At 35.8% G+C, this 23,795-nt stretch overlaps 3 protein-coding genes and 1 long non-coding RNA gene across 4 annotated transcripts; all 4 read right to left on the reverse strand.

The window, feature by feature from the left end:
• Positions 1-6,910: 6,910 nt before the first annotated feature.
• On the reverse strand, positions 6,911-8,653 carry LOC113767023. The gene is made up of 3 exons (XR_003467838.1): positions 7,590-8,653; positions 7,321-7,390; positions 6,911-7,103 (listed from the first exon to the last, which is right to left on the reverse strand). It is a non-coding gene; the product is annotated as an uncharacterized LOC113767023 (long non-coding RNA).
• Positions 8,654-9,460: 807 nt separating this feature from the next.
• On the reverse strand, positions 9,461-10,842 carry LOC113766542 (putative disease resistance protein RGA3). The gene is made up of 2 exons (XM_027310722.1): positions 10,674-10,842; positions 9,461-9,933 (listed from the first exon to the last, which is right to left on the reverse strand). The coding sequence occupies exons 1-2, from the start codon at positions 10,840-10,842 to the stop codon at positions 9,461-9,463; spliced, it is 642 nt and encodes a 213-aa protein (XP_027166523.1).
• Positions 10,843-11,989: 1,147 nt separating this feature from the next.
• LOC113765656 (berberine bridge enzyme-like 18) lies at positions 11,990-14,043 on the reverse strand. The gene has a single exon (XM_027309890.1). It carries the CDS (start codon positions 14,023-14,025, stop codon positions 12,217-12,219), a length of 1,809 nt encoding a protein of 602 aa, XP_027165691.1. The 5' UTR covers positions 14,026-14,043; the 3' UTR covers positions 11,990-12,216.
• Positions 14,044-19,535: 5,492 nt separating this feature from the next.
• Positions 19,536-21,004, reverse strand: LOC113765442 (protein STRICTOSIDINE SYNTHASE-LIKE 11-like). Its single transcript, XM_027309621.1, has 3 exons — positions 20,738-21,004; positions 20,332-20,601; positions 19,536-20,223 (listed from the first exon to the last, which is right to left on the reverse strand). Exons 1-3 carry the CDS (start codon positions 20,992-20,994, stop codon positions 19,725-19,727), a joined length of 1,026 nt encoding a protein of 341 aa, XP_027165422.1. The 5' UTR covers positions 20,995-21,004; the 3' UTR covers positions 19,536-19,724.
• Positions 21,005-23,795: the final 2,791 nt, after the last annotated feature.

A 23,795-nucleotide genomic window follows, 5' to 3' on the forward strand; every position in this document is an offset into this window, starting at 1 on the left:
AATTTATATATGAAAAAAATGTTAGCGGTTCAAAATTTTTGGATTAAGTTTTTATATTAACTTTTATAGTACTTAGTTCAATTTTTTTTATTCTTATTATTCAATTATTAAATAATATGTAATTTTGCGACATAGAGTATAAATGGAAAAAATTGGTAATTAGGTTTATTGAACATTATAAGTAAATATTTAAAATTAATGGTGGGTACAAAGAGCGGTATAAATTGATAACTTAGTTTGAAAAAAAAATAAATTTAAATGAGTTTACAAAAAATTAAAATAAATGGGTTATAAATGGGTAATTGGGTTACCCAATTCATTTTTTGACTTACCCATTTATACCCATCTAATTAAATGAGTATAAATAGGTTGACTCACTTATACCCATTACCCATTTTACCCAACTCAAATCCGCCTAAGTCACCCATTTTGACACCTCTAGTTTAGGCCAATCGAACAGCAGGAGTTTTTTTTTTTTTCAATTTTTATCATATATACCTACTTTTACTCCTATTCTAACCTCTTCTAGGAGGATAACCCAACAGAATTATTAAAACCGACGAAAACTGAGTCACCATCGAACATGCGTACGGGTATTGATGGAAATTTCAGGTTTAACTCTTCTTAGATGACTGGGTTTATGCATGCATGCATGCATACAGTGGAAAAGTCCACTAGGCGGCCGCGATTTGATTGTCTGTTTTGGACGTCCTCTCCACAGCGTCTCTTTTCTTTATTCATCATTGGTCAAGTATTTTTTAAATTTGGATCAGGTATGGATAAGATTTTGTTGCGGTTGTATCGTTATTATAAATTTTTACACGATCCGGTTTATACTATATTTTGTTGTACAAGTGAATTTCGCTCATGTAGATCAATTCAACATACGAATATAATAATTACGTTTATAAGTGTCCCTGTCTGAATCTCGTGGTTTCTTGGTAGAAAATGCTCTTGGTAAGTTGTAATGAAAAAAGAAGAGGTTCATTTGTATTGAGCATGTTTATTGGTTTCTATACATACTAGTAAATGCAAAGCACGTGAATATAATATAATATTTTTGTAACAATTAAAATTTGTTCTGAAGTTTCGATTATCTACCTCATAATATAATTTATGTATGTTTTTCAATTTCTTTAACCAATTTTAGCTGTAAACATTATCCAAATTTGAACTTTTTTGACCTAAAAAGATATTAGAATTTTCCCAAATGTAACATTTAGTGACAAATTGCAGCATACACTTTCATATTGTCTAAGAAGAAAACTTACCACAACCACCTCTCAGATGAAGTGATATAACTTCACACTGTGCTTAGGCAAAAACTTGCTGAAAGTTGAATTATTATCCAATAGAGGCTGGAGTCAAAAAAAAAAAAAAAAATGAAGAGATCAGATGAAGTTCAGGACTCATCAAATATGTTCAGGACTCATCAAATATGTTCAAAAACTAGCTGATCTTTTCTCCCTCTTTTCTTTTTACCCCAAGACCAAGGGATCTTTCATACTACAAGTTATTACAATCAATTTCAAATTTGTATGGTGGAATCAATAGTTTTCTGGCAATCCGGGGCAGCAGCTTTTCTTTTAGGGTATAGTCATCCTCTGATATAACTCACTAATATATCAAACATGAAGGGAGACTTACATTAGAGGCTAAGAAATAGCATCAATACCAGATTAGAATGTGAACAGAAAAAGGATAAGATTTCATCTTTTTTAAAGCATGAAGAAAATGAATATTTCCATGTAGAAGATTTCCAAGCTGCAACTTTCCATGTCCAGCTAGCCAAATGGACCCTCAGAAGGTAAACTATTCTTCAATTCTAGAAATTGCTCAAGCAAACATATTGCATTGGCTTATAAAAAGACTAGGCTTCTAAAATATCTTGAGGCCGCCAATACAGGATCAGCAGCTTTGGCATAATACAAGAAGATCAACCTGCAGCAGAGACATGAGGTTGACTACAGAAATGAGGCCATCCATAGTTTTTGGACGTCCACTCCCCACCCCCTCTCCTCTCCTCCTTAAATGCCTTTGCAAGCTCATTTATCAGTTGGGGTCACTGCGATGCCTTTTCCTAATTGAAAGTAAAATCTATGATGGATTTTCTAGTAAAATTATCAGATTTTAACAACTGAAAAACTAAGATTTGGTTAAATTATTAAATACTTCCTGAATAGTGTTTACAATATAAGTACTTATGATTACTAATTATTTAATTGTAGAATTACAGTCGGTTGATTATTTAAGAATAAAGCACATGAATGGTATTCCTTTTTCTTTAGATTTAAGTTTTCTACAATTTTCATTTCGTATAAAACCTAATTCTTTGTGGGGTAGATGATTATTAATTATTTTATTATGTTATATGAGTTGAATTAGTTAGCTTTTTGATGAAGTTCTTTACTATGAAGTGAGCTGCAATATTTTTTAATATTTTTGCACCATTTTTTTAATTGTTTATGTATATGCTTTTTGTATATGAACTCTTTGTAATTATTTAATTCACGAGGTATTTTTAATCCATCATATTTAATTATTTCTATGTGAATGTTCATTGTCATCAATTGAAATTTCATTGGCAAAGGAGGTTGGGTAATCTCTATTTCATTTATCTTCTATTTTTTTTATAATTTTATTTGAAGGCAATGCAACATAAAGCACAAACAACAGCTGCTCCTTTATTCTACTAATTTGGTATATTCAATATGGATACATTTAACTTAGTCCATGGATGTTTCTTCCTTTTGTTTTAGATGAAAAAACTCTAATTGTGAATCAAAATTAGTTAGTTGATTATAGGTGAAATATAAGAGAATTTTTTGTTGTTTGCTTGGATTCGGGTGACATGAACTGTCATTTCAATTAAAACTAAATTGCTTGCATGTTTGTTAGTTACATAAACATTTAAGTGCTCTATTTTATGTCTTGTTAGTTCTTCAGCTTTTCAATTTTTATATGAATTTGAATAGGACAAAGTGAAGTATAATATTGATTGAATTTGGACTATTTGCATTTTATCTAAGTGTTTTTATTGTTAATAAAGAACATAAATGATTCATAATACTCAATCATTTTAGATTGGTTATTCAGTTGTAAGTTAAAATTCATTTGATTGAAATAGTTGGCTTTCTATTTCACTTTTGTTCCTTTTTGATTTCTTCATATTGGTAAAAAGTACGTAATTGTGAAATTGGCCAGCAATATTTGTATGAAGATATACAAATGAATAAGGGTTCTTTTCTCCTTGTATGTTTCTCATGTTTTCCAGAGAGTATCTATTTTTTGACATTGGTTTTTTACAATCTCAAATTATGGCTAATGAGAAATTTTTCATACTTCAATTAAAGAAATTTTGATACTTACAATAATTGGAGATGGAGTCCAAAGTAAGTAAATAGTTTTAAATGGGCAATTTTTAATCATAATTACCGACTTTATTGAGATGTAATCAATTGGAGTATTTTAGTTCTTTTAATTAGTGCCACATTGAAATGTAATAATTATAATTAAAAGACATGACGGTAATTTAGAGATAACAAATACTAAGATAAAAAATTACTTACACTGTTAAGACTCATCATACATTTTATATGGTGATAATAATGATAGTGATAGTAATAATAATGATAATGATAATGATTTGTATATGTTTGATTAAAAGATCATTTCTATTCGAAGAAAAATTGATAGAGGGAGGAATTGAAGAGTACAACAAGAGGGCCTTCCAAGTTCACCCATGAAGATTCAAATCTAAATTATTTGTCTAATACGCCCAAAACCTTCCTGTAGTTAGATTTAAGGTTTCATTGTAAAAAGGTTGTTAATTGACGGGTTTTTACTTTAAGTGCAAGTTTAATTCCGAATTTACACCCGTTGGACTGCAAGTATACAGGTCGCAATTGTAGTACGAGATGTGTATCGGGTCGATCCCACGAGAAGCAATTTAAAACAATTATTAGATACTAATTTACTCTATTATTTAGACTCACAATTAATTTGAGCAGAAACTTCAGATTTTAATTCAACTACAAAAATTCTTAAATAGATAAATGCAATTTCACAATAGGAGTAGAATTCACTAAATATTAAGATCTAGGGATGTAGATTCCACTTATAACACAAAAGATCTAAAATGAATTAATTCAACACTTGTTACTGCTCTTGTTTAACCAAGGATTCATTTCCAGAAATACCAAAATCACATTCTCATGATAATAATGGGTTAAAACAGATTAGTTTTTCCTAATCTCTTGGTAAATACTAAATCTGTTCTTATTCACACATGAAATGCAGATTTCATCCACTTGAATGTATTTCTATTCTCATGAATATACTACTCAAGCTCTACTTATGTCATTCCATTATTTTTACCATTTCTCAATGAGTAAAAACAACTATAAACCTGCCATTGGTGATCAAGCAACAACAAGTAATCCAACATACACAAGTAGATAAGTTAATACAAGACATAACAAGCATAAATCACAATCACTTCATATCATTTGGCCATAAGCTTCATCTACTCCCTAGATAAAGGAAATTAGCTACTCATGAATGATGAAACACTCATAACTTTATTAATGCAAATCATCATGAATTTACAAATACAAAAAGAGTAAAGAAAGTCTTAGCCAAGATATGGTGAAGCCTTCCAAAAAATCTCCTTGTCTTGAACTTAGATGATTACAAGATGAAACCTCAATTGTCCTTTGCAAGTACCTAGCTAGAGAGACTATGTTTTTCTGTAAGAAGCTAAGCTACGAATGGATGTCCAGACCTCTCCCTCTATCTTTGCATAAAAACTACTCAAAAGCTCCATTTTTCCAAGTCAAATTCTATCCTTTGATTCCCAAATCTCCACTTTGTTAGCATAGTCAAAAACCAATATTTTTGACTTGAAAATAAGCCACTTTTCTTGCCCTTTTGTCTTCTGAAGCATGTGCACCGAATTCCCTTGCATCTTATAGCTGGAAAGTGGTATGAACACAAGAGAATTGGCTGAGTCAAATTGCAGAATTTCGGCTATAAAACGCGCCTACACAAAACGCGGTTACAAGTCACGTTTTGTGTACTCGCGTATTCACTTTGGCCTTACTTCATCTGCGATTTTCTCTATCATAAAGGCCGAACTAGCTTTTGTGCAAAACACAAAAGTTGTAGCCCTTTGAGTTAGCTTTCCAATGCTTCAAGAATCATCCAAATCGGAGCTTTGTAGCCTGAGATATGATCGAAATACTGTCACCTGTTCAAACCTCTGTTTTAACTTCCGACCACAGAATGCAGCTTCTGTATTCCAACGTTTTGCCCATGAAGATGGCAGAAATGGATTTCGATGTCTTCATACGAATTGTAGGTCTCTTTCTTAGCTTTAAAATGGTATAAAGATCACCTCAATCCGATAAGTGTAGCTCCAGATATGGTCAAAATACTGAAGAGTGTCAAAACTGACTTGTATTGCATTTCCTCACTTGAACGTTTTTCACTTCATTCTTCTTGTTGCCACTTGAATTCATCACCAAATCTCTATTTTTTACCTCATTTGACATCCTTTGGTGATTGAATCATCATTCCTGCATAAAAATGAAGATTTTACCATTAAAATCAATAGAAATGCAATATTATCCACTTTTACCAAAAATATATAATTTTACCAAAAACCTCCTTATTTTAATTATAAAACTAAATAATCAACTCAAAATTAACTAATAAAATGCACTTAAAAATACGTAAAATAAACTCTTATCATTAATGTCTCTTGTATTTTCAACATTATGCTATATAACCCATATAAGCATGCATTCCATTTTGAAAGCTCCTGCTAACTCAAAGTGTGGGAACTCTATGTTGATCTTCATCAGATCTGTAAACTAGGGCAACAGAATAGATTGTAATCAAAAGTAACATGTTTCCTTGTAGTGATTAATGGAACCCTTGACTATAACTTTGTACTTGTGGGTCATGCCCTGGTCTGCGCATGATTTATAGAAGCTATGTTTGAGTTGAGAAAAAAAAAATTTGATGCAACCCTTAAAGTGAATGACTAATATGAAAGAAAGGGCTCAAATTAAGGACCATGTTATATACACTGTAAGCTAGGTTTCCTTCATCAATAAGAACTACTCTTTTTTTTTTTTTTTAACAGGGTTTTTTTCCATAGCAGGGAATAGAACAACACCATATCAGTAGCCAAAATGTCTAGGATGATGCCTGTCTGCTTTGGACGATAACATCTAAATTTCATGGCAGGGGACTTAATTTTTCTGAACATATGAACTGAGAATGCTTACAAAAAGATAAGCTCTAATGTTCCAGGACTTAAAGATGTTGTATTGCACCATGGAAGTTTGGAACTGATACAAATTTCCCAAATGTAACTTCATATTGTATAAGAAGAAAAATTACCACAACCACCTCTCGGATGAGGTGGTATAACTTCACACTATGCTTAGGCAAAAAATTGCTGAAAGTTGAATTATTATCCAATGGGGGTTGGAGTTGAAAAAAAAAATGGAGGAAGGGACATCAGATGAAGTTCAGGACACGAGAAATTGCATAAACTCTGACTGTTTTTTTTTTTAAGTCCAACTCATCAAATATGTTCAAAAACTTGCTGATTTTTGTCTCCCTCTTTTCTTTTTGCCCCAGGATCAACGGATCCTTCATACTTATAACTTATTACAATCAATTTCAAATTTGTATGGTGGAATCAATAGTTTTCTGGCAATCCGGGGCTGTGGCTTTTCTTTTAGGGTATAGTCATCCTTTGATATAACTCACTAATATATTAAACATGAAGTGAGACTTACATTAGCTATTTAGATATAGGCCAAGAAATAGCATCAATACCAGATGAGAATGTCATAAAAATAACAGAAAAGGATAAGATTTCATGAAAATTTCCATGTAGAAGATTTCCAAGCTGCAACTTTCAATGTCCATCTAGCCAAATGGATCCTAAGAAGGTAAAGAAATTGCTCAAGCAAACATGAAAGAACCTGCAACTTATTGCATTGGCTTATAAAAACACTAAGCTTCGATAATATCTAGAGGCCGCCAATACAGGATCAGCAGCTTTGGCATAATACAAGAAGATAAACCTGCAGCAGAGACATGAGGTTGACAACAGAATGAGGCCATCGATAGTATTTGGTGTACAGAACAGAAAATTTGTTGTAGCAAGTTTTATTGCAATATTTGTCAAGTTTGTTGCAGATGACCTCATGGATTTGCAGAAAATCAGATTGACTAAAAGTAGGATTTTATATATGAAAATAAAATGGACGAATGAATACATCTAGCTGAGAGTTTATTCACCTTATTGCTTGAATTCTGCAATCAGATTATGTTGCTCCCCCTAGTGCCAAAAGCCAGTGTTGAAGAGGACCTTGTGACAGCATTAAAAATGGAATCTAAGCAGTCATTGCAGATATGTATGAAAGTTTTACAAGAAGACATAAGCGATTAAGAGTTCATACATACAAATTTAAACTGAGTGAAGAACCAGGACCTGAGACAAAAATCAAAGAGTTGTCCAAATTTGGAACTTTGGGAAAATCAAGAAGACATCGTAGAACAGAAGTTACCTACAATATCAAACTCAGGAATATGAGCAATCTGGGGCCATTTTCTTGAATGCACCTCTGTTGCATTGCTTCTGTTCAAGGTAATTGCTTAAAGTCCAACCACTCTGCTTCTGTAATGCCCAGCCCTTTAAATTCCACAGCATACAGAACGTACTGAAGAGCTCTACAGACCTTCACAAACTGTGTACACAGAAGATCTTCCAGACAGTTGGAATCCTCAGAGCACTGACTCAATTTTGGAGATTTAGAAGGAAGAGTTATTTTTGGGCAATCTGTGAACCAAAATGAAGTTGGACAATTGTCATGTCCTGCAAACAAGTCAAGCTTTGGCAATGACAAATTTCTAACCGTTGTAGATGTGTTTGGATTCCCAGATTTGGTAAAACATCCAACTTAGGAAGCCCGTAGAGATACAATTTCTCTAGATTTGGGAAAACTTGATGGATGAACCAGCTGGTGGAATCATTGCACCTGACCACTCAAACAGCCTATGCATATTCAACAGCCGAAGTTTCTTCAGGGATGGGACAGCAAAACTGCTTTCCTGTTACTGTTAAGAATGTTTGAGCTACCCATAATGCATGTCACTTTGTGTAGGCCAAAAATATGAAGAATCTGAAGGCAAGGCAAGTTCCGAAGTGAAGGAAGTTGCTCACACTCATTCAACCGGTCCAATTTGATCTCAACTAAGTTGACAAATTGTAAGGAGAAGTTTTCTATCTCTATCCATGAGGGAAAACTCGAATTTTGACAACTCACAATTGTTAATCTTTTCAGATTGCAGTGAGTTTTGACACCCTCCAGAACATAATTGGCATTGCGATCTTTTTCGGTGCCACTCCAGAAAAGTTCTAAATGTTTAATGCCTGACTTTCCAGACAGATTTGCTTTTATTGCAGATTCATAGCTGGTAATGTTAAAGGCAAAATTTTGTAATTTACCTTTACTGTTGTGCAAGTAATCCAACTCCTCTATTTGACATCCCTAGTCTTGACTCACCTTAATGAAAGGCAAGGTTTCAAGAATAGTCAACTGTCCTACCTCAGGAAGCAAACATCTCCACTCGTAACCATATTGACATATTTCAGAGTGAACATGCCTCAAGTTAATCAGATTCCCAACCCACCCACCCCCCCCCCCCCTCCCCAACAAAAGGTAGCTGTTGTAATTCATGAACTCGTAGAGTTTTTAAATTTTAGAGCTTTGTGAAGGGATTTGGGAGTCTTTGGATTGGAGCTGTAGAGATGTCGAAATATTTCAAATGTTTTTAACTCAACTATTGCATTTGGCATTTGAACTCCAGTTTTCCATGATCAAAACATAAATAATGTAAAATTCTTCAAGATGCGTTCACTGAGAACACCATTTACCAAATGACAGGTACGCAGGTTATAGGGAATTCCCTTTAAACTCTCTGACATTTTCTTTCCAATGACTTTCAAAGATAAAGGGACAGCTTCAATATCTTTTTTAACTTCCATCCCACTCTCCACATTAGAGCAATAATTTGCTGATACATGCAATGCAAAATCATGCATAAGGTTGTTATAACCTCCATTTGCAAATTACTTCCTCTAGAAGGAATGTGCAGCCCTTGTGCGATCAAAATTTGAATTAGGTTATTCCTGTTCATGATGGAGTCTTTTGGAAAATAGAACAAAGTGCAAAATATTGCTTCAATGAAAAAAAAGGCTAATGATCATAACTTAACTCGATTGCAGAAAAAACTCCATCTGTTGTGCTGGAAGAACTCCAAAGTTCGCTTCTTTCGGTCTTCAACCAGTCCGACTCAGGATTCTTGAAGCACAATAAGTTCCCTATTTCCTTGAGGGCTAAAGGCACACCATGACACTTTTTAATGATCCTTCTGCTTATATCTTTATTGCCGTCTGGTTCGCTCCACACCTTGGTAAATGCAATTTTCTTAAATACTTCCCAGCTACAGTATCCGTTTCCGACAGTATCTCAAGCCGATGAGATTCAGCAGTTTGCATTGTTGAAGCAACTACCTCACTGCGTGTGGTAGCTAAAATCCTGCTTCCTTCAGAACCCCCTGTTTCTAGTAGACACTTTCTCATGCATTCCCATTTCTCTCGATTCTCATTCCAAATATCATCAAGCACAAGCAAGGAATTTTTTTCCTTATAAATGTTCTTGAAGCCTCTTACAATTGCTTCTCTGTTTGTCATCTCAAGGTTGGTTCCCTTCAAGGACTGCAGCATCTCATTCAACAGCCTTTCCACTTCAAAATCATCAGATACGCTAAGCCACATTCTTTCATCAAAGCTCCTCATCACCTTATCGTTTTTGTACACCAGTTGAGCCGGGGTTGTCTTTCCTTGACCTGGCATCCCCACAATGGAGATCATGGGAAGGTCCTTATCATAGTCCCGTTCAACTAACTTGCTTATCACCTTTCAAATGTCATCATTTCTTTCGAAAATTTCTGAGTCATCTATGAAGGGATCGATCAATCTTACTTGTCTTATATTGTGAGACCTGTTAATTAGCTCCACTCCCTGAAGCCCGATCTCAATTGATTCTTTGCAAGTCTTCTCCAAAGAAAATGTTCTTTATCTTCTTGGCCATCAATCAGCGAAACATAAAAGAACTGCTCGCCTTAGCACCATTTGCAATCTGAATCTTATGACAAAGAACTTTATGTCCAAAAACATCCAACACGGTGTCAGCATCGTGTTACTGTCTGTAGATTTTTGGGCCAACGCTGCACAACTTTGCTAGTCATCTGCTTGTTCCATGGTTCAAAGCCGTGGTCGCGGTTGTGGCCCAGATCATTTCATATCAGTCTCGACATATCGATCGCGATGGTCTCAACGCAAATTTCTGAAACATTTAATAGTTTAAAAATTGTAAAAAAATATGACAAATAAAAATAACAAAAAATTAGTAAAAATAATAAAAATTCGAATTGGCTCAAAAATGATACGGGATGACTCAGCTGTTTCTATCCATCTCGAAGAATTTTGGGCCGAGTTTTTGGCAATTCATTATCTCGTAATTATCTCGTTCCGGTAGCGGAATGGAAAGTCCCATTCCGGTGACAACTCAGCTGAATCTTTTAACCATGGGCCTTGTTCTGAGCATAAGCCAGCACAGCCTGAATCATCTCTAGTTTCTTAGAAAGGTTTTGGAGATCTTCATAAACACCCCAAGGAAGAGCCATCTGCTCAGCAGCAAGTTGAATTAGCTTCATCGAGATAGTTGAAACAAGACCAAGTAAAGATTCAGCCATCTTCTTTTGCTGCCAGGAAAAATTGCTCAAGTGAGATATGTGAGGATGATCAGTCATGAGCAGTAAGATATGTCTGACACCTAGTAGTGTCGAGAAGGATGGTGACACTTCACCTGTATTGGCGTTGGTCAGTTGAATAATAATCAATGTTTTTCCTCTCCTTTAGACCTGGCAAAAGTTGGACCCCTAGCTCGTGCATTTGTAAAAATTAATGGCCAGAATCATTGTGCCAGTAGTTGCATTATTCATCAATCCTGTAGCACTTGACAAATACCTTCCTTTGAGGTATTAATGGCAGAAGATGCATGCAAATAACAGAAAAGTGTCATCTTGTCTATGAATTGTCATCTTAAGGAAAATTCTCATTAAACAGTTAATAATCTCTCAAGGTTAGTCTATTTGTTGAGCATGATCAAAATGGCAGATGCATGCTCAACAATTGTCCTTTCATGACAATCCATGTGTAATAGCCTACATATAAAAATGGCAGGCTAGCACTGGCAAGTATATATGGAGCCAAACTCAAGCTTAATTATCTCAGAAAAGCATCTGTGAACTAAACAAATAGTGACAAGATTAGTGTTCAAATAATTGCCAAGAGAGCAGAAACAATCTATGAATAATAACGAAGAAAGTGCTCAGAAAATTATTGTCAAATTCAAATGCAAATTAGGACATCACATATTCCCTTTTTTTTTTTCAATAGAGAGATTTAATGGTGAGAAACCTACCTCTAGAGCAAAAGGGATTTAACCAGGACCGACCAAGGAGAACTGCAGATATGCAGGAGAAAGCACTACTTTTTGCATATATGTGCATAACCTAATCTATACATAAATCCAAGAGGTGTTTAAGGTTTTGAAATCAATTACAGTACTGGTTACATATGTCAAGTAAAGTATTCAGTACCACAAAAATAGAATATTTTGCCATTTCACAAGTTGAACAATGACCTGAAGATGAATTCCAGAAGCAAATGTGTACAAGAAGCAAGTTATCGGAGAAGCCAATAAACACCAACATGCAACAAATGCTGAATAAAAATGTCAACATATACACAAAATAAGGCCAAGATAGAATCTCATAGCATTCAAGGAAAATCTCATGTGTCACAAGACTAACATTATCAAAAGTCTACATAGACGTATTACATATTTCGAAGTTTATTAAACCACAAAGTGTATCTAGTATACAGCACTAACATAATCAAACATCTACACAGATGTATTACATATTTCCAAGTTTACTAAACTACACAACTGTATCAAGTATACAAAAGAAAACACATACTGACCTAAGCTAACTGTAGTTGTACCCATATGTAGTTATTTCTTATAGATGACCTTTTCATATATGTTTTTATGCACCAATCCTTTAAGCATTTCTCCATTTAATCGAGGATAAGAAAGGAGGGATGCTCTGCTCATATCTGAAAAAATTGCTTGGATCAACCTCCTGCTTCACATGGGCCAACCTGTAGAAATTTTTCTTAAAATACTTCATACCCCAGACACTAGCTTGTGCAAAACTGGTGTTGCCTTCCATGTTGGTTCCCAAGTCCAAATCTCTATAATTCAGGTATGCAGCTCTGGGACATTTGGAAACAAATGGAGCCATGTATTTGTAAAGCCTCCTGATCCAATCTATGTATCTTTGTGAGTTTGCATTCTCCTCTTCAGTCCAAGAAGCGATATGCTGAATCTGGTATATGTTTCCAGCTCTGTGTGGATATGGAGTTTCAGAGTCTGAAATCTCAAACATCCTTCCACCAGATGGTGAAAGGATAAGCATACCTGCCTCAGCCCCTTCTTCGAAGAGTCTTTTCCACAATCCTTCCAATGCAACTTCAGAGATGGGCTCGACTACGTAGTCTGATTTGTTTTTGTAATAATTTTTGGGATATGGAGTGCTGCGTACCAAATCATCTACAGTTGATCCACTTGGGAGATCAGCAAAATAAAGAGCAGACTCAATCCAGCTCAACTCTGTGCAGTCTTCTTTGCGCAATCCCAGCATAGGGAAGCTTTCTTGCATCAGTGGTAGAAGCTTGGCAACTGTTCCGAGGTACAAAGATTGAAATGCAGCTTGAACTGTTAATTTTCCACCACTCCTCGCCTGTGTAATAAAAACTCTGATGAGTAAGTCTCGATCAAGCCTATATCCAATTTGTTGCCACAGGTGGACAAGCTTGGTTGCGTTCTGTTCTAAAGATCTGTTGACTGAAAAAACAGTAACTATCGATGGAACGGATACCAATTGGATCCTGTACGCAAGAATTACTCCAAAACTGGCTCCTCCTCCACCTCTAATAGCCCAGAAAAGATCCTCTCCCATTGATTTTCTATCAAGAATTGCTCCATCCGCTTTCACAATTTTAGCATCAATGACATTGTCAGCAGCTAGGCCATATTTTCGCGTCAACGTGCCTTCTCCTCCCCCACTAATGTGTCCACCTGCTCCTACGGTAGGACATGTACCTGCTGGAAAGCCAAGATTGGGGCTCTTCTCAGCAATTGCATGATAGAGTTTGCCAAGGCCTACTCCAGCTCCAATCCAGGCCGTTTTACTCTCAGTATCGATGGATATTCTACTCAGATTCCTCATATCAACAATAACAAATGGCTGGAGATAATAGGAAAGATAAGAAAGACCCTCGTAATCATGGCCTCCTGATCTAACTCTGATCTGTAAGTCATTGGATTTTGCACAATTAACAACTAACTGAACGTGAAAATTGCTCAGTGGCGTAACTATGACCAATGGCTTTCTTTCCATGGGAGATAAAAATCTTATGTTCTGTATGGAAGATTGCAGAACAGAATTATACGAAGTGTTTGTTGGCGTATAAATGACTTGGGAGATTGAGTCATTGTTCTGAGAATGAAGACACCGAAGAAATCTCTCATGAATTTGAGCTTTAGTGCTCCATGGCATTGAGAAAATAAGAACTAATGAACAAAGAAATATGCATGGAACTTTGGTGCTTGGAGTAGTCTCCATTATTGGGAAGGTTCTTATGATTAACTTCAAGAATGCACTACAATATCCTTGATGATAGTTTATACTCCTGCTACAGCGTTTACAGTTTTCTAAAGGCTTCTTTTTTGTAAGGATTGCTGACAGAAAAAAAAAGTCAAGCAATCTAGTAGGCGAGTTGTAGGATGAGATCAATTGACTTTTCATACCTAAATTCAATTTGAACCAGTGACAAAGCTAGGATCCTGTCAATACCCCAGGCGGGGGATTGACTGTCAATTATAGATTTTTTTTTTGAAATAGAGGTAAAAACGTATCTTCAACGTGGATCATTGTATACCTCTTATGTTTGAATTCTTGCATTGGATTTATGATGACGATCACATTTGTGTCTAAGTTAAAAAAAAGATGAATTTTGTGTTCTAATGAATCTATGAATTTTTTAGTCAAATTTGTGGGAGAAAAAAAAACCAAATAAGTTTCTCAATGTGTATCAAATTTCAGCAAATACTTGTCTCAAGAGAGAAGATTGAAAGTACCAAACTCAAGAAACCAAGACGTCTTGAACATGTTCTCAGATTCAACTGTAAGTGCAGCCAATGCAACTGTGTGAATTAAGGCCCAAGATATTTTCAGGGAAACCTATTACTGTTGATACATCCATGTGGAAGTGTTGAAGAAGAATATGCAAGAATAGGATGTTTAATGGCGGGCCAGCCAAAGGATTGCGATTCGTCAATGGTGGCTGGTAATTGGTCCCCTCAAACCAGGTCATAGTTGGAATCATGGTTAGCCAGAGTGGGTTGCAGTCACGGTTGTTCCATATTTACCGAGGCATAACGATTGAATATCAAGTAATACGTACATTATAACACATAAATTTTCAAAAAAAATCTGAAAAAATTACTAAAAATAAAAAATACCATAAAAGATACAATCTAAAAAAATATTCGAGTCGACTTCAAGTTGATTCGTATATTTGACCATGCATCACGGATTTGCATCAACCAATATTGACCGAGTTAGAGCGAATCGTTGCGAATATGAAATTATTGACGATTTGGGGATTGGTATCGTACCAATTTCCTCTGTTCTGGTTATGACTCGGCTGAAATGGCTAACCATGGTTGCAATAGCTATTTCCAGCTTTAAAGACTTGGAAAGGTTTCTTCCCCTTATGTTTGGGGGACCTTCCAGTTTCCTCTGCAAATTAACCTCATTTTTCCTTCCATTTATCTCACATGCTAGAAGAAGAAGAAACGACAGCCCCGCCCCCACCCCACCCCGAGTTTGTGGCACAGCTCAGCTCATCGACACACTCTCGACATCGCTTTCTCATTCAGAGTTGAAAGATGAACCAAACTACTCAATAATTGAATTGAACTCGACTTTATAAGAGCTCGTTCTAATTTAGATCGTCAACTAGTCAAACTAAGTTTGAACAGCGTTTTATGTTCAATAACTTTTAAGTCAGATAAAACGTTCGTTCAAATCGGTTTGACAAATAAACAAGGCAAACTTGTACCAAATTTCAAATTCATTAAAATAATTAAACAAGTTTGAACACTAGGATGTTCGACTTAATTAGATTCATTTCTACCCTAATCCCCATCCATATCCACCATCCACCACATCCACAAATCCAAAATCCCTTTTAACCTGCAGAAGAAAGGAAAAAAATGGTCCCCTCTCTCCTAACTCAGCCGCCTCGCTCGCGATAATCCTCCTCCTCAGATTCTTCCAATCCACATTTACTTAACCATAACCGCCGGCACCCAAATGTGCAAACTTCCACTTCAGCATCCAACGGCTGCAACGAAATCCCAGTATTGTAGTCCAACATACACCAGTGCCGCCACCCTCCATCATAAATGGTCTACCAATTCATTATCTAACTCCACTCTACAACAGAAGGCAACAGAAAAAAGAAATGGATCAATATCCAAAGAGGATTGATAACGAAATTCAAATTGAATATCAACATCCAATAGCTGCAAATTATTACTATTATTATTCCTGCAGTTTATTTGAAGATAGACCAGAGTGATGGGTAGTCATGACAAAGTATAAACAAAGTACTAGTAAAAACAATCCATACCTGTCCGAATCCTGTAGTTTCCATAATAGAAAATGCTTTCGATAAGTTGTAACAAAAGGAAAGTTTCATATGAATTGGGCACGTTTTCTGGTTTTTATACATGTTTGCCTAAATTCATCGCAAATCACATTTGATTATGGAATTTCTTGGATCTATTCGTCAAATTTCACTATAATATCTGGACTTGAAACAGTTAATCAACAGATTTGACAATTGGAAGCATATACAGATGTCCATGGAGTTACAATTATTTTACCTCATTTTTCAAATTTGAAGCTTTATAATGTAATTTTATTATTGTTCAGATCTGGAGTATCCTTTATTCAGATCTGTTCTTTGATATCTATGTATATTTAATGATATAACTTCTGCCATTACTACGGATTTTAATGAAATTCGGATATTATATATATATAAGCAGGCATTCAATTTTGAAAGCTCCGGCCAACTCAAAAAATGAGAACACTATGTTGATCTTATCAAATCTGTAAATTAGGGGTGCAGAATAGATTTATAAAAGCTATGTTTGAGTTTTTTTTTAAAAAAAAATTAATGGAACCCTTAAATGAATGACTAATATGAAAGCAAGCCTAGATCTATAAATGGTCCTATCCTACTTGTTTTGTTGTTTATGTGCAAAAATTCAATAATCAATAGATTCAATAAGTCTCAAGTAGGGTGGCAATGGGGCGGGGTTGGTGCAGGGGAATCCATTCACCCCCCTCCACCCCCCGCCCCATCGTCAAATAAACTCCCCCCGTCCCCCGCTCTTCAGCCCCACTCCCCCGCCCCCGTTTCCCCGTGGGGGAAAGAAAATCATTTATCAATAAATGTTTACCCATAACCCCCGCCCCATTGTCAAACTAACCCCCCCGTGCCACCGCCCCCGCCCCCGCCGCCGTTTCCCGCGGGAAAGAAATCAACTTATCATAAATGTTCATTTATAATAATACAATTGTAAACAATGTTAAATAAGATTAAAAAGCTGTCAAGATGGAAATAAAGTATAACAAGTCAAGTTACATTCAGTGCGGAGGAAGGGAATCGATCGAAATAAAAAAGAGTTAAGAGCAAAACAGGTTGGAATTGAATAGGTTAGTCTTTGGGGGGCGTTAGAAACAAATCAACAATAGTCCAAGAAATTTCTTCAGTTGTTGCGGCAGCCGTTGACACTGACTAGCGTTATACTTGTACTTGTAAGTAAGGGTGCAACTTTAGAAAATATTTTACCCCTGCCCCTTCCCAGCCCTGCCCCATTTCCCGCCCCATTTCTACACCCCGGGCACCCGCCCTCATTGCCATCCTTAGTCTGAAGCCACCTTAAAACAAAGAACTATAACCAAAAAAGGACTCATATTGAAGACCATGTTATACACACTGTAAGCCAGGCTTCATTCATCAATAAGAACTATACATTTTTCATTTTTTTTAGTCCAACTCATCAGATATACAAAAACCAATAAACTTGATCAGTACATATGAAACTTCTGCAAGTACTTGTCTGACAGGAGAAAATTAAAAGTACCAAACTGAAGAAAATAAGATATCAGAGCTAGCGTTGGAAATTGGGAGGATGAACCATTGAACTGTTAAAGTTCTACTAAACTAATTTGAATGAGCTTGGATTTTGAGCTTGGATTTTGAATCATTGAAATGTTAAAGTTCTACCAAACTAATTTGAATGGTGGGAAGAGGATCCTATACTTGTCCCTACAAGTTTAGGATGAACCATTGAACACTACCAATAAATCTCCAATAAAGTTTGATATAAGTTGACAAAAGTGTGATAGGAAAAATTCTAACTATGCCTGTTTATAAGCTATAAAAAATTATTCTAGAAATAGAGTGTACATATCCAAAAATATTGAAACAAAATAAAAGTTGAGCAAAGGCCCGATCCAAATCCATGGCCAGATTGAAGGCTGAATTGTGGACTGGATTCAGTCTATAAGCCACACTTACCTCTGCCTTGAATCCAGCTGAGAATCCGGTCTTAGCTCAGCTGAATCCATGGCCAAATTGGCTCCAGAAACCTGCACCGATGATGCATCTCGATTGGCTCTTCCTTCCCTTCTTTGCCCAATCCATCTTGACCCAAAAGTTGCCTGACACCTATTCTACATCACTTTTAAATGCTTTTAAAGCCTCTTTAACATTGCCTTACTGTTTGTCGTCCCAAGTTTGGTTCCCTTCAAAGATTACAGCATCTCATTCAACAGCCTTTCCACTTCAAAATCATCAGATACGCTAAGCAAATTCTTTCATCAAAGCACCTCAGCACCTTACCATTTCATCAAAGATAATATGTTCTCTATCTTCTTGGCCATCACTCAGCGAAACATAAAAGAACTGCTCACCTTAGCACCCTTTCCAATCTCAATCTTGTGGCCAAGAACTTCATGTCCAAAATCATCCAACACGGTGTCAGCATCAAGTGTTACTGCCTGAAGATTTTTGGGCCAATGCTGCACAGCTTTGCTAGTCATCTGCCTGCAGCCTGAATCATCTCTAGTTTCTTAGAAAGGTTTTGGAGATCTTCATAAACAGCCCAAGCAAGAGAGATCTGCTCGACAGCAAGTGGAATTAGCTTCATCAAGATTGTTGAAACAACACCAAGTATAGTTTCTACTACCATCTTTTGCTCTGATGGAGATCAGAAGGCAAAAGTGCTCAAGTGAAATAGGCGAAGTTAATCAGTCAGGGGTTGGTATATATGAACACCTTATTAAATTTGAGAAGGATGGTGACACTTCACCTGTGTTGGTCAGTCAAGTTGAATGATAATTAATGTTTTATCTCTACTTTGGAGTTTAGACCTGGTAAAAGTTGGAGTCCGAGGTATTGCAGTTCTAAAAATTAATGGCCAGAATCACTGTACCAGTAGTTGCATTATTCATCAATCCTGTAGCATTTGACAACCACCTTACTTTGGAGGTGTAAATGGCAGAAGATTCACCTTCAGCCCTCGATCGAGTACACCTTTCATGACTAGAATGATAATGTCCCACTTGTCATGAATAATTTAAGAAGCAAGTCCTACAGGAGGATGAGAATGATGATGAGGTTTACCCGTTTGCTTTGGGACTATATTGTACCAAAATAACTTAACAATACTGGTAATATTTATCGTGAAAGCTGATTTGTTTCACATAATTAGACCAGCTATTGCATGAGAAAATAAAAGATATTGAGTAGCTGGAAGTGACAAATCCAAATAAGAGAACTAAAAATGACAAATGTATGCAAATATCAGATAAGTGTATCTTATCTATGTTTTTACCATTTGAATGAGTAGGATTTCCTTTTTGGGTTTTTCTGACAGGGCTAATAATTATTACTTTTTTTTTATATTTATGCACTTTTTCTAATTAATCCTTTTGCATTTCTTATATTTCTAAAAATCTAACACTTGAAATACATTTTAATGAGCGCCCATGGAACACCGGTTAAACAAACCGTTTCTTTTTTTCCATGTGTAGGATTTATTTCCCATTAATTTTCTTTCTTTCTTTACAATAATCCATATCAACCACTCTTTCGGAGTATCATGTAGTATTATATTAATTATGTTGCCAACCAGATGTAAAATGTAGGTGAATTGGCTCCCCAATACAGAAAGTCAACAATTGAAACTTGAAACATGCATTCATACTCCATTTTTCTCCAAAGGGACAAAAAAAAAGGTCAAAAAAAAAGTAACATATGCAATCAAATGGTGTTCATTTTTGTCTGCACTTTATGGATTTTCAAAAGAATAATGGCAAAGCCCTGTGTAATCAGCTTATTGATTCTCAGTTCTCATCTATCATCATATCAATGTTAACGGAAATTTCCTGTATACTCCCACATATCCAACAAATAGAGAACCTAAGTATAGTGCACCCTTGTTTTCTTGAACTTCTGTGATCACTGACGCATTAAAATCAGGGCTAAAGGTTATTGTTTCCAATATATGCCCTTTTCCATTTATCCTTTGTCCTTGAATTATTGTCGTGGGATTTGGCCCTTGGCTTTGAACATTCAATCCAATCCAATAATCGCCTCTAGAGTTCCTCTTGATCTTATCTGGCGATCCTGACAGGTTTACCAGAACTCGTGTTGTATTTGCAAGGGTTCCCTTCAACCAATACTTCAAGACTCTTTGGTTCAGAAATTCTGTCACAAGAATATACGAGCCATCTCTGCTAATTGCCACCCCTGCTGGCCCTGCAAGACTTCTGAGCAATACTGTGACTTTCTTCGTTTGTGGATCATATTTCAATAACCTTCCTGATGCGTCTCTAGTGGAAATTATTTGTGAAATTTGACTGCAAACAAGCCATAAGTTTTGTGTAAACAATTCAGGAATTTAACATTCGATCTCAAACTGTATCTGTCGAAGAAAATCAAGCTATAGTACAGATTATTTTGTCAACCTGATATTGTAGCGGGAGCTTGCTTCCGTAAAGTATATAACTCCAGTTTCTTGATCAACTTCAAGGCCATCAGGCAAGCCAAATGGCACGCCCTCTGCACCAGAGGCAAGTTGTTTTCCAGGACCTCCTTCAGGTCTAACCACTACAAGGCCTAGACCAGCATCTGCTGTGTAGAGCTCTCCAGTCTTGTAGTAAAACCCTATACCAAGTGGCCTCCCACAAATTTTTGCTAGGTCTGTTGTATCAATATTATCACATAATTGCTTGGACCTGTACCAAATAGGAATTAGGAAGGGAAGGCGGCAAGATTAGTGGTCATACAGTAAATGCACCAATTAAGTAATTTGAGGATATTTATTTCTAATGACTAAATCGAACATTATGTACAAGGAAAAACAACTCTTGCCTGTTCTCTTTCGTGTATCCATACTCGACGAAACCAAGGATTGGTCCTTCATATTTGAGAATTCTTCCATCAGCAACGCCTGTGTAAGGTCCATGACCTGCCAAATCGAATGCATAGGACTCGGGACCAGGAACTGGTAGATCAAGTTTTTGCAAACGTCCAGAACAAAATGCTGTGGGAAGAAGACAGAAAACGAAGGTGCAGGAACAGAGAATACTCCAAACAGCCTTTTTATTTAGAAATAGAAATGCCATCATTAATGTAGCTGTGTCTGGATGATAAGCAGAGGCATGGACCAAATATAAATAAGGATGACAATGGGGGCGAGTGGCGGCCACCCGCCCTGCGGGGGCTAATGGGGCGAGAGTTGGGGCGGGGGGAATTGCTTAGAAACGAGGCAGGGGCGGGGGAGTGTACCCCCGCCCCGCCACCTGCTTTAAAAATATAAATATATAAAAAATATATATGTATATGTTTATATATATAATATATAATTTAATTAGTTACAAACTTATGATAATGATATTATTAGTTATATGTATTATATAATGTATATTAGTATATGTAATATAATTGATATTATCAATTATACTAATAATTATATATGTGTACTAATGCAAATTATTAATTGGTTATACTAAATTTACTAATACATTTATACTAAATCCCTAATTACACTTGATACAATAACATTTTTTCTCAAAAAAAAAAGCACGAGCACAATAATGAATTAGTGATTGTATTTGTGCTAAAAGTGAAAATTTGACTACTTTAGTTGTATTTATTTCATCATGTTGGATTGTATTCAAATAACTTTTGTTTGATTGTTTTTATAAATTTCAATTGTGAAATTACAATGAATAATAATTTGGTGATGTGTTGATATTTTAGTACTTGATTATTTGCTAAAATTTAACTATAATAAAATTATATAACAAATTTTTATTAGCCCCACGGGGACACCCACGGGGAAAGCGGGGTGGGGCAGGGGGAGCGGGGGACGGGGTGGGGGTGGGGGGAATTTGTAGGCAGCCCCGCCCCAATCTCGCCCCGTTGCCATCCTTAAATATAAACATATATATACATGCTGGGTATTTATAAACCAATTGGTGGCATCCAAAGATGGTATGGAGTTTGAATAATTATGTATAAATGAATTGAATATGAGAGCATTTAAGGAAAAAAACGTGATAGTTGACCATTTGATTTTGGACATAAATTTAATTAAGAGTTTTATTAAGACACGCTAAAATTCGTCTTACTTACCATGTATACACGTATATTACAATTATTACCTCTCTTGCATTTATATACATTTCCTATTTAATCCTAACTGCCCTTCTTTGTATTTATATACTTTTTCTAATTACTTTTATATTTTCAAAAATATGACATTTGAAATATATACTATATTTTAATGAATTGAGCACCTGTTAAATGGAGCTAGCCTTTAATTAAATATGCTAAAACCAAGAATATATGCTGATAAGTTTAAACGTGTTGACCTGACAAGAGAGTTCAATACCTTTTTTTTTTCTTCTTCTTCTTCTTCCTTTTGTTGTTGTTTTTGTTCCTTTTTTCACAACTGTCTACAACTTTGGCTTTTTTTGTAGCATGTGCTGATCAAGAAATGATCCAGGGTTTCTACAATTGTCAACGGCAATAACTTGATACAATGAACGTAGACTTTAAACTTAATCAAAAAAAAGATAATAAGACAATTTTCAATATGCACAAAACACAACAATCTTTGTAGTTTGTTGAAAATTATACTCACAAATTCAATTTCGATCATCCAGTTTTAAATCACTCTTTTGCAATCACTATTGTGCATCCATGAAAAGAAACAAGCTACCAGCAACAAAGTTGACTAAGTAAAGGAAAAGACGTGTTGGAATACTTATAATACTTCTAGATAATTATGAGTATCCCACAAGTTTTGAAAACTTATTGTATATTATAAGGATCATGCAAAGCTTATATATTGTAATCAATCTGACAAAATCCTACATAGACGTCAATTCATTGAGTCCTCCAATATCACCACTGAGTTTAAATCTGAATGAATGAGGGGGAGGGGGGATTGACTGTCAATTGTACATTTTTTAAAAAAAATAGAGGTAAAAACTCATCTTCAACGCGGATCATTGTATACCTCTTATGTTTGAATTCTTGCATTGGATTTATGATGGCGATCACATTTGTGTCTAAGTTAAAAAAAAGGATGAATTTTGTGTTCTAAGTGAATCTATGAATTTTTGAGTCAAATTTGTGGGAAAAAAAAACCAAATAAGTTTCTCAATGTGTATCAAACTTCAGCAAATACTTGTCTGAAGGGAGAAGATTGAAAGTACCAAACTCAAGAAACCAAGACGCCTTGAACATGTTGTTCTCAGATTCAACTGTAAGTGGAGCCAATGCAACTGTGTGAATTAAGGCCCAAGATATTTTCAGGGAAACCTATTACGGTTGATACATCCACGTAGAAGTGTTGAAGAAGAATATGAAAGAATAGGATGTTTAATGGCGGGCCAGTCAAAGGATTGCGATTCGTCAATGGTGGTCGGTAATTGTTCCCCTCAAACCAGGTCATAGTTGCAATCATGGTTCACCGTCGTGGGTCGCAGTCACGGTTGTTCCATATTTATCGCGGCATATTGATTGAATATCGGGTAATACACACGTTATATCCAATGTTTTCAGAACCGGACCGGACCGGCCGGTTCGACCGGTTGGACCGCGAACCGGCCATGTCACCGGTCCGGTCTAATGCTAAAGCCGGAAGTTCATGGAGAACCGTTGAAACCCGGACGAACCGGACGAACCGTGCGAACCGTTAAGAACCGTGAACCGGCGGTTTTTTAAATTCTTCAATAAAATATCAAGAATGGTGTAGCTAAGATTCGAACCTGGGTCTCCAAGTTTGGATATGACAATCTCACCGCTAGACTGTAGTTAAGTTTGTTGAGAATTCTACTTAACTAAAAAATATATTAAAACATCAAGTTCTTCTCTTTATTTTTTTTTTCAATTTTTTCTTCTTAACCATTTTTAACCC

This window comes from Coffea eugenioides, chromosome 3 (genome assembly GCF_003713205.1).
Source record: "Coffea eugenioides isolate CCC68of chromosome 3, Ceug_1.0, whole genome shotgun sequence".
In the NCBI taxonomy this organism is placed as follows: Eukaryota; Viridiplantae; Streptophyta; class Magnoliopsida; order Gentianales; family Rubiaceae; genus Coffea; species Coffea eugenioides.

What these genes read in the sequence shown, in the direction of transcription:
- LOC113765656 (XM_027309890.1), bottom strand. Translation starts at nt 14,025, where the DNA reads ATGAAAAGTCAATTGATCTCATCCTACAACTCGCCTACTAGATTGCTT.
- LOC113765442 (XM_027309621.1), bottom strand. Translation starts at nt 20,994, where the DNA reads ATGATGGCATTTCTATTTCTAAATAAAAAGGCTGTTTGGAGTATTCTC. An exon ending in GGATACACGAAAGAGAACAG is followed by an intron (nt 20,602 to 20,737) that starts GCAAGAGTTGTT and finishes TATTTGGTACAG; the next exon opens with GTCCAAGCAATTATGTGATA. An exon ending in AGCTCCCGCTACAATATCAG is followed by an intron (nt 20,224 to 20,331) that starts GTTGACAAAATA and finishes GCTTGTTTGCAG; the next exon opens with TCAAATTTCACAAATAATTT.
- LOC113766542 (XM_027310722.1), bottom strand. Translation starts at nt 10,842, where the DNA reads ATGGCTGAATCTTTACTTGGTCTTGTTTCAACTATCTCGATGAAGCTA. An exon ending in TGCTCAGAACAAGGCCCATG is followed by an intron (nt 9,934 to 10,673) that starts GTTAAAAGATTC and finishes TGGGGATGCCAG; the next exon opens with GTCAAGGAAAGACAACCCCG.